General features: G+C 45.2%; 1 protein-coding gene and 1 pseudogene across 1 annotated transcript; both read left to right on the forward strand.

Moving 5' to 3' along the window:
- The first annotated feature begins 176 nt into the window (after positions 1–176).
- LOC119857778 (olfactory receptor-like protein OLF2) lies at positions 177–3,533 on the forward strand. Its single transcript, XM_043517183.1, has one exon. It carries the CDS (start codon positions 425–427, stop codon positions 1,361–1,363), a length of 939 nt encoding a protein of 312 aa, XP_043373118.1. The 5' UTR covers positions 177–424; the 3' UTR covers positions 1,364–3,533.
- Positions 3,534–11,816: 8,283 nt separating this feature from the next.
- Positions 11,817–12,374, forward strand: LOC119856842 (annotated as a pseudogene).
- Positions 12,375–12,692: the final 318 nt, after the last annotated feature.

Here is a 12,692-nt window from a genome sequence, read left to right on the forward strand (position 1 = left end):
ACAGGCTTAATTATCATACTAAGTAACCCAGAACTGAAATGGCAGAGCACACCTTGTATGAATTGGGAAGAGCGCCGATTGGCACAAACTCTCACCCCTCGTTTTCAGCCCGACATTCTCGTGCAATAGTCAGAAGTCACTGTTTGCTGTTGTGTGTAGGAACAGCAATGCCCATATGTGGGGCACAGTTAACCCGCTGGTTCTTACATTTCTGCTGTGTGTCCATTTTTTCAGATAACTGGAATGATCAGCTTTGAACATCTGGCTCTGTGGACTAAGGCCTTTTCTTGATTCAGCAGGGGAGTCCCCTAAGAAACTAACCTCCATAATTTCTTCACTTCCTCTCCTTATAGGGACGGAATAGAATTCCTGAGCCACCTGCCTGCCCACGTCACTGCAGCTCCCTGGTCTTGGTTCAGAGGAGATGGAAAAGGGAAATCACTCAACGGTGACTGAGTTCATTCTCTCAGGACTGACAGATCGTCCGGAGCTTCAGGTCCCTCTCTTTGTGTTGTTCCTAGTGATCTACATTGTCACCCTGGTAGGGAATCTGGGGATGATCGTGTTAATCAAGATTGACTCCTGTCTCCACACCCCCATGTACTTTTTCCTCGGTAATTTGTCTTTCTCTGATCTGTGCTATTCCTCAATAATTTCCCCTAGGATGCTGCTGAACTTCTTAGCCGAGAGTAAAAGGATTTCGTACCATGCCTGCGCTATGCAAATGTATCTCTTTAGTACTTTCGGTCATGTAGATTGCCTCCTGCTGGCTGTGATGGCATACGACCGTTATGTGGCCATCTGTTACCCGCTTCTCTATACAGTCACCATGTCCCGATGGCTCTGTCATCAGCTGGTGGCTGGGGTGTATGCCGTGGGCTTGCTGGACTCAATGGTACACACCGTTTTTACTTTTCGTTTATCATTCTGCAGCTCCAATGCCATCAATCATTTCCTCTGTGATGTTCCGCCGGTATTGTCGCTCTCTTGTTCCGACACACGCGTCAATGAGATTGTGATGTTTGCCTTGATTGGCTGCGTGGTGGTGAGCAGCATTGTGATCATTCTCCTCTCCTACGCATATATCATCATCACCATCCTGCGGATCCACTCCGCCGAGGGCAGGCGCAAAGCCTTCTCCACCTGTACCTCCCACCTGACAGCCGTGGCCATGTTCCATGGCTCCCTCCTCTTCATGTATTTCCGACCCTCCACCAGTTACTCCCTGGACACTGACAAAATAGCCTCTGTGTTCTACACAGTGGTGATCCCCATGCTGAACCCCTTGATCTACAGCCTGAGGAACAAGGAGGTGAAAGATGCCCAGTGGAAAGTGATGCACAAATTGCTAACTTTCTCTTGAACCTGTTTACTCCATACTGCGTTACTGATTGGGAGGTGGAAGCAGGAGAACTCAGTTCCCGCTCCACTGCAATCTCATTCCTCATCATGCATGTTATCACTGAGCTTTATTTGTATTGTTTTTTTCTTTTATTGTGTTCCAACAATGTCTGGCAGCCCCAGAAAGCTTCAAGAAGGTTGTGAGGCTTTCTGGGGGAATTCAGGATTGTGAGTCACCCTCTCTCTTCCATGCATCAGTGAGCAAGTGACTTGTAGGGGCTAAATTATTTTTGTCAGCTCTCTGACTCGCCAGTTTGTTAACCCTCCTCCATCCACCACGCCTCCCCCTACCCCAACCAATCTCCTCCAAAGTTCAGCCAGCCTTTACTTTGCCTTGCAGGTCACCTCAGTTGCACTCCAATCCTGAAAGCTCCTTGAAACTTGTTCCCGGGCAGTATCCAGCCCCTATCCCTGGGCTGTCACAGAAATGACTGAGTCCACTGTCTTCAGAGAGATAGTATACACCCCAGCCTGCTAGATCAGCTGAGGATTTGCACTTTAATATATTACACTGAGATGAACTGAGAGTAAAACCAAGAATACCTTTACTAAAAATGAGCAGGGGTTTAAGCAAAAATTATAGAAACAGAAAATGGTTGCAAATGAAAGAAAAAGTACAATGCATTTTCTTGTGACTAAAACTCAACAGGCTGCAATCCTTATCTGAGGGCTTATCTCCACTACTAGGTGGGTCGACGCTGCGGCGATCGATCCACGCCAAACGCACTCCTGTAGACTCCAGTACTCCATCAGAACGAGAAGAGTAAGGGGAGTTGATGGGAGAGTTTCTCTCTTTGACCCAGCCTGGTGTGGACCCATGGTAAGTAGATCTAAACTACTTCAACTTGAGTTATGCTACTAACATAACACAAATTGCGTAGCTAAGCTTGACTTTTCCCCATAGCATAGTCCTGCCCTGAGACTGTTTGTCACTTAAAGGCATCTCCTCAGTGGTACCAACCCACATGGCTGTGGATCCGCTGTTCATGGACATCTTTGTCCCCTTTAGTGATGAAGCACAAACTGTCTTTTACCCTTCTTTTTATAGTCCCATATACCTTTGAAATGTATTCTTGTACCTCCAGAGTTCCTCTGCCCTGCTGGTGTGTGGATGCCTTGCTGTTTAGCTGGTTTTCTCACCCTTTTGTTAATGGGCTTTCCAGCTGACTTCAAATGCAAATATAATTCCCATTGTCTCTGGCCTACCCTGTTCCATTTATATCGGAGACCTAGGCAGACAGATATGTCAAGATGTCTGGGAATGGCTCAAAAGTGTAAATACCAACCCAAGGGCAGACTGTTAAGAACCAGGGCAAAAACCCCAAATTGGATGTGAGTTCTAGGCTTAGATTTCATCTACCAATTTGCAAGTGTAAACTCCACGGACATTACAACAGCCTTAACATGGAATCACAGACAGTCTCCTCGGGTACTTTATCTATCTTGCTACTCATGTAAGGTAACCTTTGTGATAGATGGTTTCTTACACCAAAGATCTCAGCAATCTTAATATTTCTCCTAGTCCTAAAAGACCAGTGGCTTACCCCAGGTCAATTGCACCTTAGATCTCACACTGAAGACACCTGTAGTTAATCCTATAAGAAACTATCTAAAGATTTATTAACTAGGAAAAAAGAAATGAGAGTTCTTTACAAGGTTACATCTGGTACACATACACCCAGATGACTTAATCAGGTTTCAAAAGGTAGTAGAAGCGTGTATAATAAGCAAGCTGCATGTATCTTTCAGGGCTAAACCAGGCCAAGCACTGGGGATCTTATGCTTAGTAATCTTTCCCCCTCAGAGTCCAAGCAGAAGAAAAGACAGTTCTTCCTTTTCAGGGGTTTTTTATTGATTTATTTTTAATTATTATTCTGCTTCAAGTTGCAAGTGGAGCTGTTAGGAGCAAATCACTTGCACATCTCTTCCGGGGGTGGGAGGGAGCCATCAATGAAGTATGTTGTCCTCTGATGTTCCATGGCGGTTTGCGGGTGTTGATGGGTCTCCTTTGTTGGACAGAAGATAACATCTCCTCTTAGAAACTAGGAGTCCGGTGACACCTTAAAGACTAACAGATTTATTAAGGCATAAGCTTACCCTAATAAATCTGCAAAAAGAAAAGGACTACTTGTGGCACCTTAGAGACTAACAAATGTATTAGTCTCTAAGGTGCCCCAAGTCCTCCTTTTCTTTTTGCAGATACAGACTAACACGGCTGCTACTCTGAAACCTATGAAGTGAGCTGTAGCTCACGAAAGCTTATGGTCAAATAAATTTGTTAGTCTCTAAGGTGCCACAAGTCCTCCTTTTCTTTTTTGTGAATACAGACTAACACGGCTGCTACTCTGAAACCTAATAAATCTGTTAGTCTTTAAGGTGCCACCGGACTCCTTGTTGTTTTTGTGAATACAGACTAACATGGCTACTCCTCTGATACATATTAGAAACTGGTATCTCACACTTGTTCATGCTTTTCTCCTGTCTGGTGATTTCCTGTTACAAGCACTTAAATATAAGCTATAACATATATGGGATAGAGGCACTATAAGTGAGATGAATTCTGGCAGATACTTACAAGCATTTCATAGCATCTAAACTCTAAACACAGTCCTATAATTCTCATCCCTATTTTAACAATACAAATACTTAGGGGAGCCAGACTGGATCCAGCCTTGTAGTTGTCTTCGTTCAGCTTTGGCATGAGCTGGCATGTGGTCTGCCAGGGTCACGAGGCAAACCGACATTTCTTTGTCTTGGACAAACTTGTTTACCAGCCCTGCCTGGTTTCATCGTTTGAGCATATTGTTAGTACATATCCATAGCTTTTTAACTGTTACATCACACAATGAGTATGAAGACCGGTATGATATCAGTTTTCATTTGATGCCTTACACAATGTTCTTTATAGGTAAATACCATCACAGCAACGTGTTAGGTGTAGTGAGTTTGTCAGGGCTGACAGGGGTTGCTTAACGTGACACTGGACTCTTTGCCAGTGGGCACTGAGGGGTTGTTAGGGTTACATGTATAAATATACAAATATATGTGATGTGCTTTGCAAGTACGCAATTGTCTGTGTTGGGAGAGAAATAGGGCACCTAATTCATCTCCCTCTCCTTTGACACGGAGTTGGTTTCATTAGACAGTGGCAAGTGTGGAGTGCAGGATTTCTGTGGCTGAACCAAAGGGAAGTTCACACACCGTGCTGGTTCTCTGCTGTCCTTCATGTGTTCTGTGCGGTCAAAATCAGTTGTAGAGATTGTCACCTGGCTTGTTATCCATGCACCAAGCATGGAAAGAGGCTTTCAGTCAGAATGGCCTTTATTTTAGGTTAAGAGAACAACAACACAAGTAAGAACAAATGTAAAGTTTCATTATAAAGTGCAAGGTTTGTGGACACTGCCAGCAATACCCCTCTGCCATGTACATTTGTGCTGTTATGCTCCTTTGAACAACTCATAGTTTCTTCTCTTTTTCATATGATGGGGCCTAATTGTAAAGATCCTTGTCTTATCCCAAATAAAATATTTTAAAAATACCCTCTATAAAAATCACAATTTTCCTGACTTCTTAACATAAACCTAATCGAGCAAGTGGGGTTTCTTCCCCTTGGGGGACAAGGGAAGGTGGGTAATACAGGAGGAAGGAAATAAAATACATGACACAGTATTGGTGCAGGCTGTGCTTAATTTGTAATGAACGAGGTGCCAGGGCTCAAGCAATTAGGTTCTGGGGCTCAAAAAAATTTTTTTTTTTACATTCGTAACAGATGCAGAAAGCCCAGAGGCACCGGTCTATGAACTGCCGAGCCTAGAGGTGCCGGAGTGTTGAGTGTAGGATTTACTATGTTCGGGATTCCAGCGGGAAGAATATTGAAGCTCAGGTTCAACTCATTGAGTAGCATTGTGTGCTGACTTTTTGTAGTTTGCAGCATACTTGCATTATGTACAACACTTCCTGCATGCATAGGGTTACCAGATAGCAACTGTGAAAAAACAGGACATGGGGTGGAGGGCAATAGGCGCCTATATGAGAAAAAGTCCCCAAAAAACGGGAATGTCCCTTTAAAAATGGGACGTCTGGTCACCTTATGTATAAAGGCTCATACCAGAACAACAGTACTTCTGTAGGCAAGCAAAGAAACCCAACCCTAACAGGATAATACAGCAAGAATTATGTTCAGTTTTACATTTTTCCCTCTACGTGGCAATAGCACCTTCTACACTGTTAATACTTTGTAGTATTGCTGTAGCCATGTTATTACTAGGGGGATTACAGGCTATCTGAAATCACGCCATACACTGCCCAGCGTGGAGAGCAAGAGTGTAAAGAGTGCCTAGTGCCTTAAATTTTTGGGATGCTCAGCGTGAGACCCCATAAAAGGGCTGATTTTCAGAACATGCTGGAGCACTCTCCCAGGCCCTGTGAGGGCATCTCATGTTCCATACCCCAAAAGGGAGACATCCAAACGCTCTAATTTGAAAATTGTTACCAGAGTATTTAATTACACAGAATGCGGTGGAAACCCTTGGGCATCTCAGACTTGATTTGCAGCAGCGGTGTAGATGTACCCAGTCTCATTAGAGCGTGCATTGCATCTGGCAGGTAGTAAATTTCCTAGTGCAGATAAGATCCACAAGTCAAGCTTTCTCAGGCAGACCCCACTGTACAGCCTGATTCGGATATCCCTTATCCTGCTCTTGGTCAGGAGCAACTCCTCTGAAGTCAAGGGAGTGACAAGGGATGAACTAAGAGGTTAGACAAATGCCTGTCAAGATCGACCTCTCCCTCCACTCTTATGTTCTTCTTCCTTTGTCACCATTGTGAGTGAGGTCACAATCAGCTAGCTGGACCTGGATGCACTTTTTACCACTGTGCTCTGTGGCAGGCTTCCACATACCAAGTGCCCTAGTCCAGCCTAGCAAAGAGCTGCAATTCTTTGGTGGCATTGATTCATCACTTACATCCACTGCTCATAGACGGTTTTAAAACTGGATGCTGATTTTCTACTTACTCCCCATTGTAGCTCACTAAGGACCTAATGCTGCAAGAAGACATGCTTAATTTGAAGCTCGTGCGTCATCCTCTTAATTTCTGTGAAGCTTCCCACGTTAGCCCAGCTAAGCATGTGCAAAAGTGGTTTGCTGGCATGAGCCCTAAGAGCTTGTGCGGGAGGGGAGGTGGATGTGACACAGGCATGTCACCAGATTTGCCCATTACTTTGGGGTACACTTATTTATTAGGGTTACTCTTCTTTGGGGGGGCTGTAATTCTATCAATGTATTCCTTGTGTCAAGTGTATTTTCATATGGAGTTCTACTTCTCCCTTCTGCAAGTCCCCATGCAGTGGAGCAATCTGGCAGAACCTAGGTTCCCCCGGGCTGGGTTTCTCCAGCCTTGGAATCAGATGAACACACACACACACACACACACACACACACACACATTAACAGAGCAAGTCTGAGTGGACCAGCTCAATCAGCACTCTCATGCTGACCCCTTATATGTCCTGGACTCAGTGGGCTGGGTCAAGCAGGATTTCCAAGCTTCCATCCTTATATGCCCCTGGACTACCAATAGGCTGGGCCAAGCAGCACTTCCGGCTACCATCCTCATATGCCACAGGTACCGCACCAGAATAGAGTAAGCCTGAGCAGACTGGGTCGAAGAGCACTTCTAGGCTGCCACCCTCCTATGTCACAGGTTCAGCACATCCCTATCCCCACTTTCACGTTTCAATTGTTCTGGTATTAACCAACCTGATGAGCAAACCACACAGTATTTTTGGGCGCTACAGGGATCTTTAGCTTAGGTAAGAGGAGCGTTGCTGCAGAGTAAATGGGGAAGCCAAAACCACAAAAGAGTAAAGTTCAGAGAGAGAGGGAGGGAAGCAACCAGCTTAACCATAAAATTTATTTATTGAATAATAGTGATAAGCACACAAGGAGAGCCTAAACAAACATAACAGTTACATTATTAAAGATTACAAAAGTCATATATAGAAAACTATACCTGATTAAACAAGTCAGGGTTAAAAAGTTATACCTGAAGTAGAAAAGAAAACAGAGAGAGAGAGAGAGAGACAGGAGAGAGAGATGGGGTCTCACCACTCCACGAAGCTTGAACTGGTCGGAGTTCTCAGGTGATGGTGGTAGCTCAGGGTCCGGAGTGCTGGAGACAGGCAAGAGCCCCCAGCAGCATCAGTCAGGAGAAGATGAAGTCACAGTGGAACTGTAGCAGAGTTTGGCTCCAGGCATCAGATCATGTACTTGAGCGTGGGTAGGGGTTTTTGTAGGGAAACAACAATGGTTCAAGGGAGAACACTAGATTTGTTTATGGGTAAACTGATGACTCAAGGGTTTTCTTTAGGCTAGACAATTGGAACTGATCATTCCTGGCTATGGGTGGTCCTTCCAGGGAGTTCACAATGCAATTAGGCAGCTTTAGTATTTTGGATATCAATCAAGGATTCATTACTAGAACTGGTGTGATAACTGCTAAGCTGGGTGTGTGCAGGCGTAGGTTGATTAACACCTGGAGCAGAGATTCCCCCATGATGCAGTGCTTCCCTGCTGTTCTGGTCCCAGGATTCAGTGCGGTTCTTGCCTTGGAATCCCTGTTCTCCATTCCGGATGCTAATGGAGATGCCTCCCTGTCCCATCTTTGATGCAGATGAGGCTAGGGGAGTTGCCTTAATCCTGTCACCCTTGTCAGGAGGGGTTTAGGTGTATCTCCTACTGCCTTTTATTGCTTTCTATAAATCTTTCTTCTGATCGGTTTTGGTTCAAGCAGAGGCTGGTGGGAGGGAGTGTCCTTCATGAGTCAGACAGACTGGATACTGCATCCTGGTTCCCCAAGAACACAGAGCTGACTGGTATCAGGCAGGGCCATCGTTTAATGCTATTTTTTTTCTTACATCTGCTAAATTAATAGGGCTCAGGCTTCAGCTGGGCACCTTGGTGGCCCCCAATCCTGGGGCCGGCCTATGGCTCAGTTCAGCCCTCCCATTACAACTTAGGGCAGCCTCGGAGCTGCACTGAGTCACAGTGGATCGACAGCCCCTCAACAGCTGCGGATCCCTAGTGGTGCTATTGCCACCTTGTGGGAAAAATGCAAAACTGAATAGAATTCTTGCTCTTTGCGACAATAATGAATATCATCCCATGAGGGTTGGTTGGTTTGTGTATTTAAATACTATTGTTCTGGAATGAGGCTGTAGTGTGCTGGGCAAAGCTCAACAGAGCACAAGGGCACTCTGGCCACATCCCCTTTTCTCTGGCCACACCCCTAAATTGGTGACCGGCTAGAGCTAATTGTGCAGATATGGCTACCCCTACTCTATGTTACCCAGAAACTCACTCATGGCAGGGGACTTCTCAACTTGGTGACTGGGTTGGCTTTGTGCCCCCTTCGTGCTACCAGCCTGGTGCATGGGGGCCAGAAAGGGGGGAAGGATTTGGATCATCCTGGAAAATCATATGAAGTGCAAGGTAACATCCCACAGTAGAAAGAAGGGTGTCTGTGTTTCTGAGAGTACAAGAGACAGAGCTTTCTCCAATTCCACCCTCACCCACACCTCACATTCATAAATGGTTGAGGGACTCATTTCTCTTTCCACCATGAGACATTCATTCACCATAACAAGACTTCTCTAAAGACATGCCGCACCATTAGCAAATTCAGTCTGAAAATAAGGCGCCCATTTTTAACAGTGAAGGTAATTAACCACTAGAACAATTTACCAAGGGTCGCGGTGGATTCTCCATCAAGGACAATTTTTAAATCAAGATTAGTGGTTTTTCTAAAAAAAATCTGCTCTCGGAATGATTTGGGGGCAATTCTCTGGCCTATGTTGTACAGGTAGTCAGACTAGATGATCACAAAGGTCCCATCTGGCCTGGAAATCTATGAATCTAGGTTCTGACAGAGCCTTGCCCTGCTGTGTGACATCCCTAGAAAGCAGGGGATCATCATAGAATCATAGAATATTAACGTTGGAAGAGCCCTCAGGAGGTCATCTAGTCCAATCCCCTACTCAAAGCGGGACCAACACCAACTAAATTAAGAATGCACATTCTGTCTTCCTTAGCTTGACCAGGGACAGGGGGCTGCTGCTAGGACATTCTCCATGGGAGTGATTGTTCAGTAAGGCCCATCTGGGACAGTGGCAAGTGTGGAGTGCAGGATTTTTGTGGCTGAACCAAAGGGAAGTTCACACACCGTGCTGGATCTCTGCTGTTCTTCATGTGTTCTGTGCTACCCCACCAAAACCTCTGGGACAGTGAACTGAATAGCAAAGTGGCATCTGGGGGTGGGAAGGCGGAGTGGCATTTTTTTATAAAAGCGAAATAAACAGGAAAAAAATTCATACCCTACACAACATATTTACACCACATCACCATATTTACTGTGAGTTCTTGCTTTTAGGTCTCCTGGAAAATATTCTAGACTCTGAAGAGCAGGGATTCAGGGAACGTTATAGCTCAGGGCACGGTAAATAGGACATGGATAGTGCTGGTCCTGGAACTAATTTTTCAGTTTGCTGAAAAAAAAAATTCCGCTTCACCCAAACTGAAAACCATCAAAAATATTGGTGAATTCAAAAAGTCGGCCAAAGAAATATTAATTTTGGGTTGACTGAATCATTTCAATACCACAACTTTCAGTGGCGACGTGTGGGAGGGACAAACTGGGTGATGTGCCCTTTTTTCACAGCGACCCACACAAGCCCCCACAGTTTCCTGTTGGTGCCCCCTCCCATTTTCAAGAGTCGCTCCTGACTACTTTACCATCTCCTCTTCCGACATGGTGCCCGATTCCTGGCCAAAAGAAACATGGCTAAAACTATTCGTGGAAAGTTTCACCCTCTTCTAGCTAAATTTTGTGTCTTGGTCATGGTGTCAAGTAATGATGATGAGCAGGGGCATGCACAAAGGGGGACAAGCAGGGGCACAGGCCCCCCAGAATCTCTGCCACTGCTTGCAGCTTCTGCACCGGCCCCTGCCCAAGATTCCCTCCCCCGAGCCCTTCCTCCCCGCTTTCTGGAAGTCGGGCTGACCATGGCTGGAGATGTGCCTGGGAATGGCACCCCAGCTTTCACTCCTGCTGAGCCCCACTAGATGGCACCCAGAAAAGGGAAACCGGGCTGGCAGCAGAGTTCTGCTAGAGGGGGCCCAGGAAGCCCTGTCCCTTTCACGCCCGCAGCCTCCAGTAAGTGTTCAGAGCCCAGGACAATGTGGGGTGGAGGCAGCGGGATGCTGGGAGGATGGGTGGGGATCCCAGGGAGGCAACAGGAGCTAAGGGAGTGGGGCAGGCAGCAGGGCCTGGAGGAATGGGGGGGGTGTCAGTATTTAAAGTGTACCCCCCAAAATAGTTACATTTAAATGCCTGTGCATGCCCTGATTATGAGTAGAACAGGTTACGGAGCCTTTCAACTTTAAGGCCCTTTGCTTACTGAGGCTAAGATCAACAATGCTGAGTGTTTGGGCGGTTCACTCCCTTAGCCCTTTAACACTAAGATGCACAGTGTTAAAGAACTCATAAAGTGCTCTGGTATTTGCTGACACCCGCAGTAAAAGTAGGTAGAGAGGTAGACAGTGGAACTATGTGTGAACCCTAGAGTGAAGTATCATCTATCTATATATCTATCTATCTACCTATCTACCTATCAAGGGGACAATATTAGCAGTGTTATTTTCACTTTGCTGATTTGCTGCTGACATCTGTCTATTGATATATCTATCACATCTATTTAAGAATGAATGGATTTGTGTGTAATAAAATAATCTCTCATCCAATATAAAACATATTTGCCTCTTTTCATTCTGAATAACCGGAGATAGCATTTTCAAAGGCATCTGCTAATTATGAGTCTCGCTTGGACAGCTATGAAAGAGTGGGCCGTAAACTCTTTCTGCCTCACTTGACCCACATCTGAATGGGAGTAATCATTCTTGTCTGCCTTATAAGGGTGCTGTGAAGGTTCATGAATGTGTTCAAGTCCTTATGTGGCCTCATCACCATGGTATTCCCATCACCTCACAATCTTTAATGTTTGTATCCTGACAACATCCCTGGCTGTATTATCCCCATTTTACAGATGACAAGCTGAGGCTCAGAGAGATATGTCTGTCCTTATATGATCTCGGATGTCTGCAGCTGAGCCAGAAACTGAGCCCCAAAATCCAGAGTGTGCAGCAAGTGCCCAATCCACTAGACAATTGTGTCTATGCCTGGCAATTGAGTAACAGTGGAGTAAAACCTGTATGTAAGAGAATGACGATTCAGCCCCTCATTCTATACAGCAATGCTGTCTTCTCCTTTACATTCGGTGTGTATGTATGTCTCACAACTGCACAGAGGATGTCTCTCGTAGTCTCCAATATTGACATTTTAGCTATTCGAGGGATTCCTTCATGAAGGTACATTACAAATCACATGTGCTGTCCAGGCAGCTTTGTAAACAGTTGGTGGCTGAGGTGTATGCCATAGGATTGGTGGATTCAATGATACACACATGTTGTACATTTCGGCTGTCATTTTGCAGCTCCAACATCATCAATCATTTCTTCTGTGACATCTGCCCATTGCTAGTGCTCTCCTGCTCTGACATCTGCATCAATGAGATTGTGATGTTTGCTTTCATGTGCTGCACTGTAGTGAGCAGCCTTGTGACTGTCCTCCTCTTCTATGTCTATATCATCTCTACCATCCTGCACATCTACTCCGCCAAGGACCGGCGCAAAGCCTTCTCCTTTTGTACTTTCCACTTGACCCCAGTGGTCATGTTTCATGGCAACCTCCTCTTTATGTATTAACGCCCCACCTCCAGCTATTCCATGGACACAGACAAAATGGTTTCAGTGTTTTAGATGCTGGAGATCCCCATGGTGAACCCCTTCATCTACAGCCTGAAGAACATGGAGGTGAAGGACGCCTTAAGGAATGCAAGTTTCCCAGACACTTCAGTTTAAACACACTGGATTAGATAAAACAATAACATAAAATCTATCTTTATAGTCAATAAACTTAAGTGAGTACAAATAATGAGGCATAGAAGTCAGACATGGTTACAAGAAAAATAAAGCTAAAATGCAACTTGTGCCTAACTTAACAAACAATGGGAAATTCAAAGCAAAGGTTTTATCCCCACATGCTTTCAGCAGTCTTACTGACCAAACTTCTTAGGTCAGGACCTCTCCCCCAGTCCAATGGCTGCTTCCTTTATCCCTTCACATGCAGTAAATAAACAGGCAGAGAGAGAGAGAGGTGCATAGGAATGGAAAAAGAAA

This window comes from Dermochelys coriacea, chromosome 6, assembly GCF_009764565.3.
Source record: "Dermochelys coriacea isolate rDerCor1 chromosome 6, rDerCor1.pri.v4, whole genome shotgun sequence".
NCBI classification, from domain to species: Eukaryota; Metazoa; Chordata; order Testudines; family Dermochelyidae; genus Dermochelys; species Dermochelys coriacea.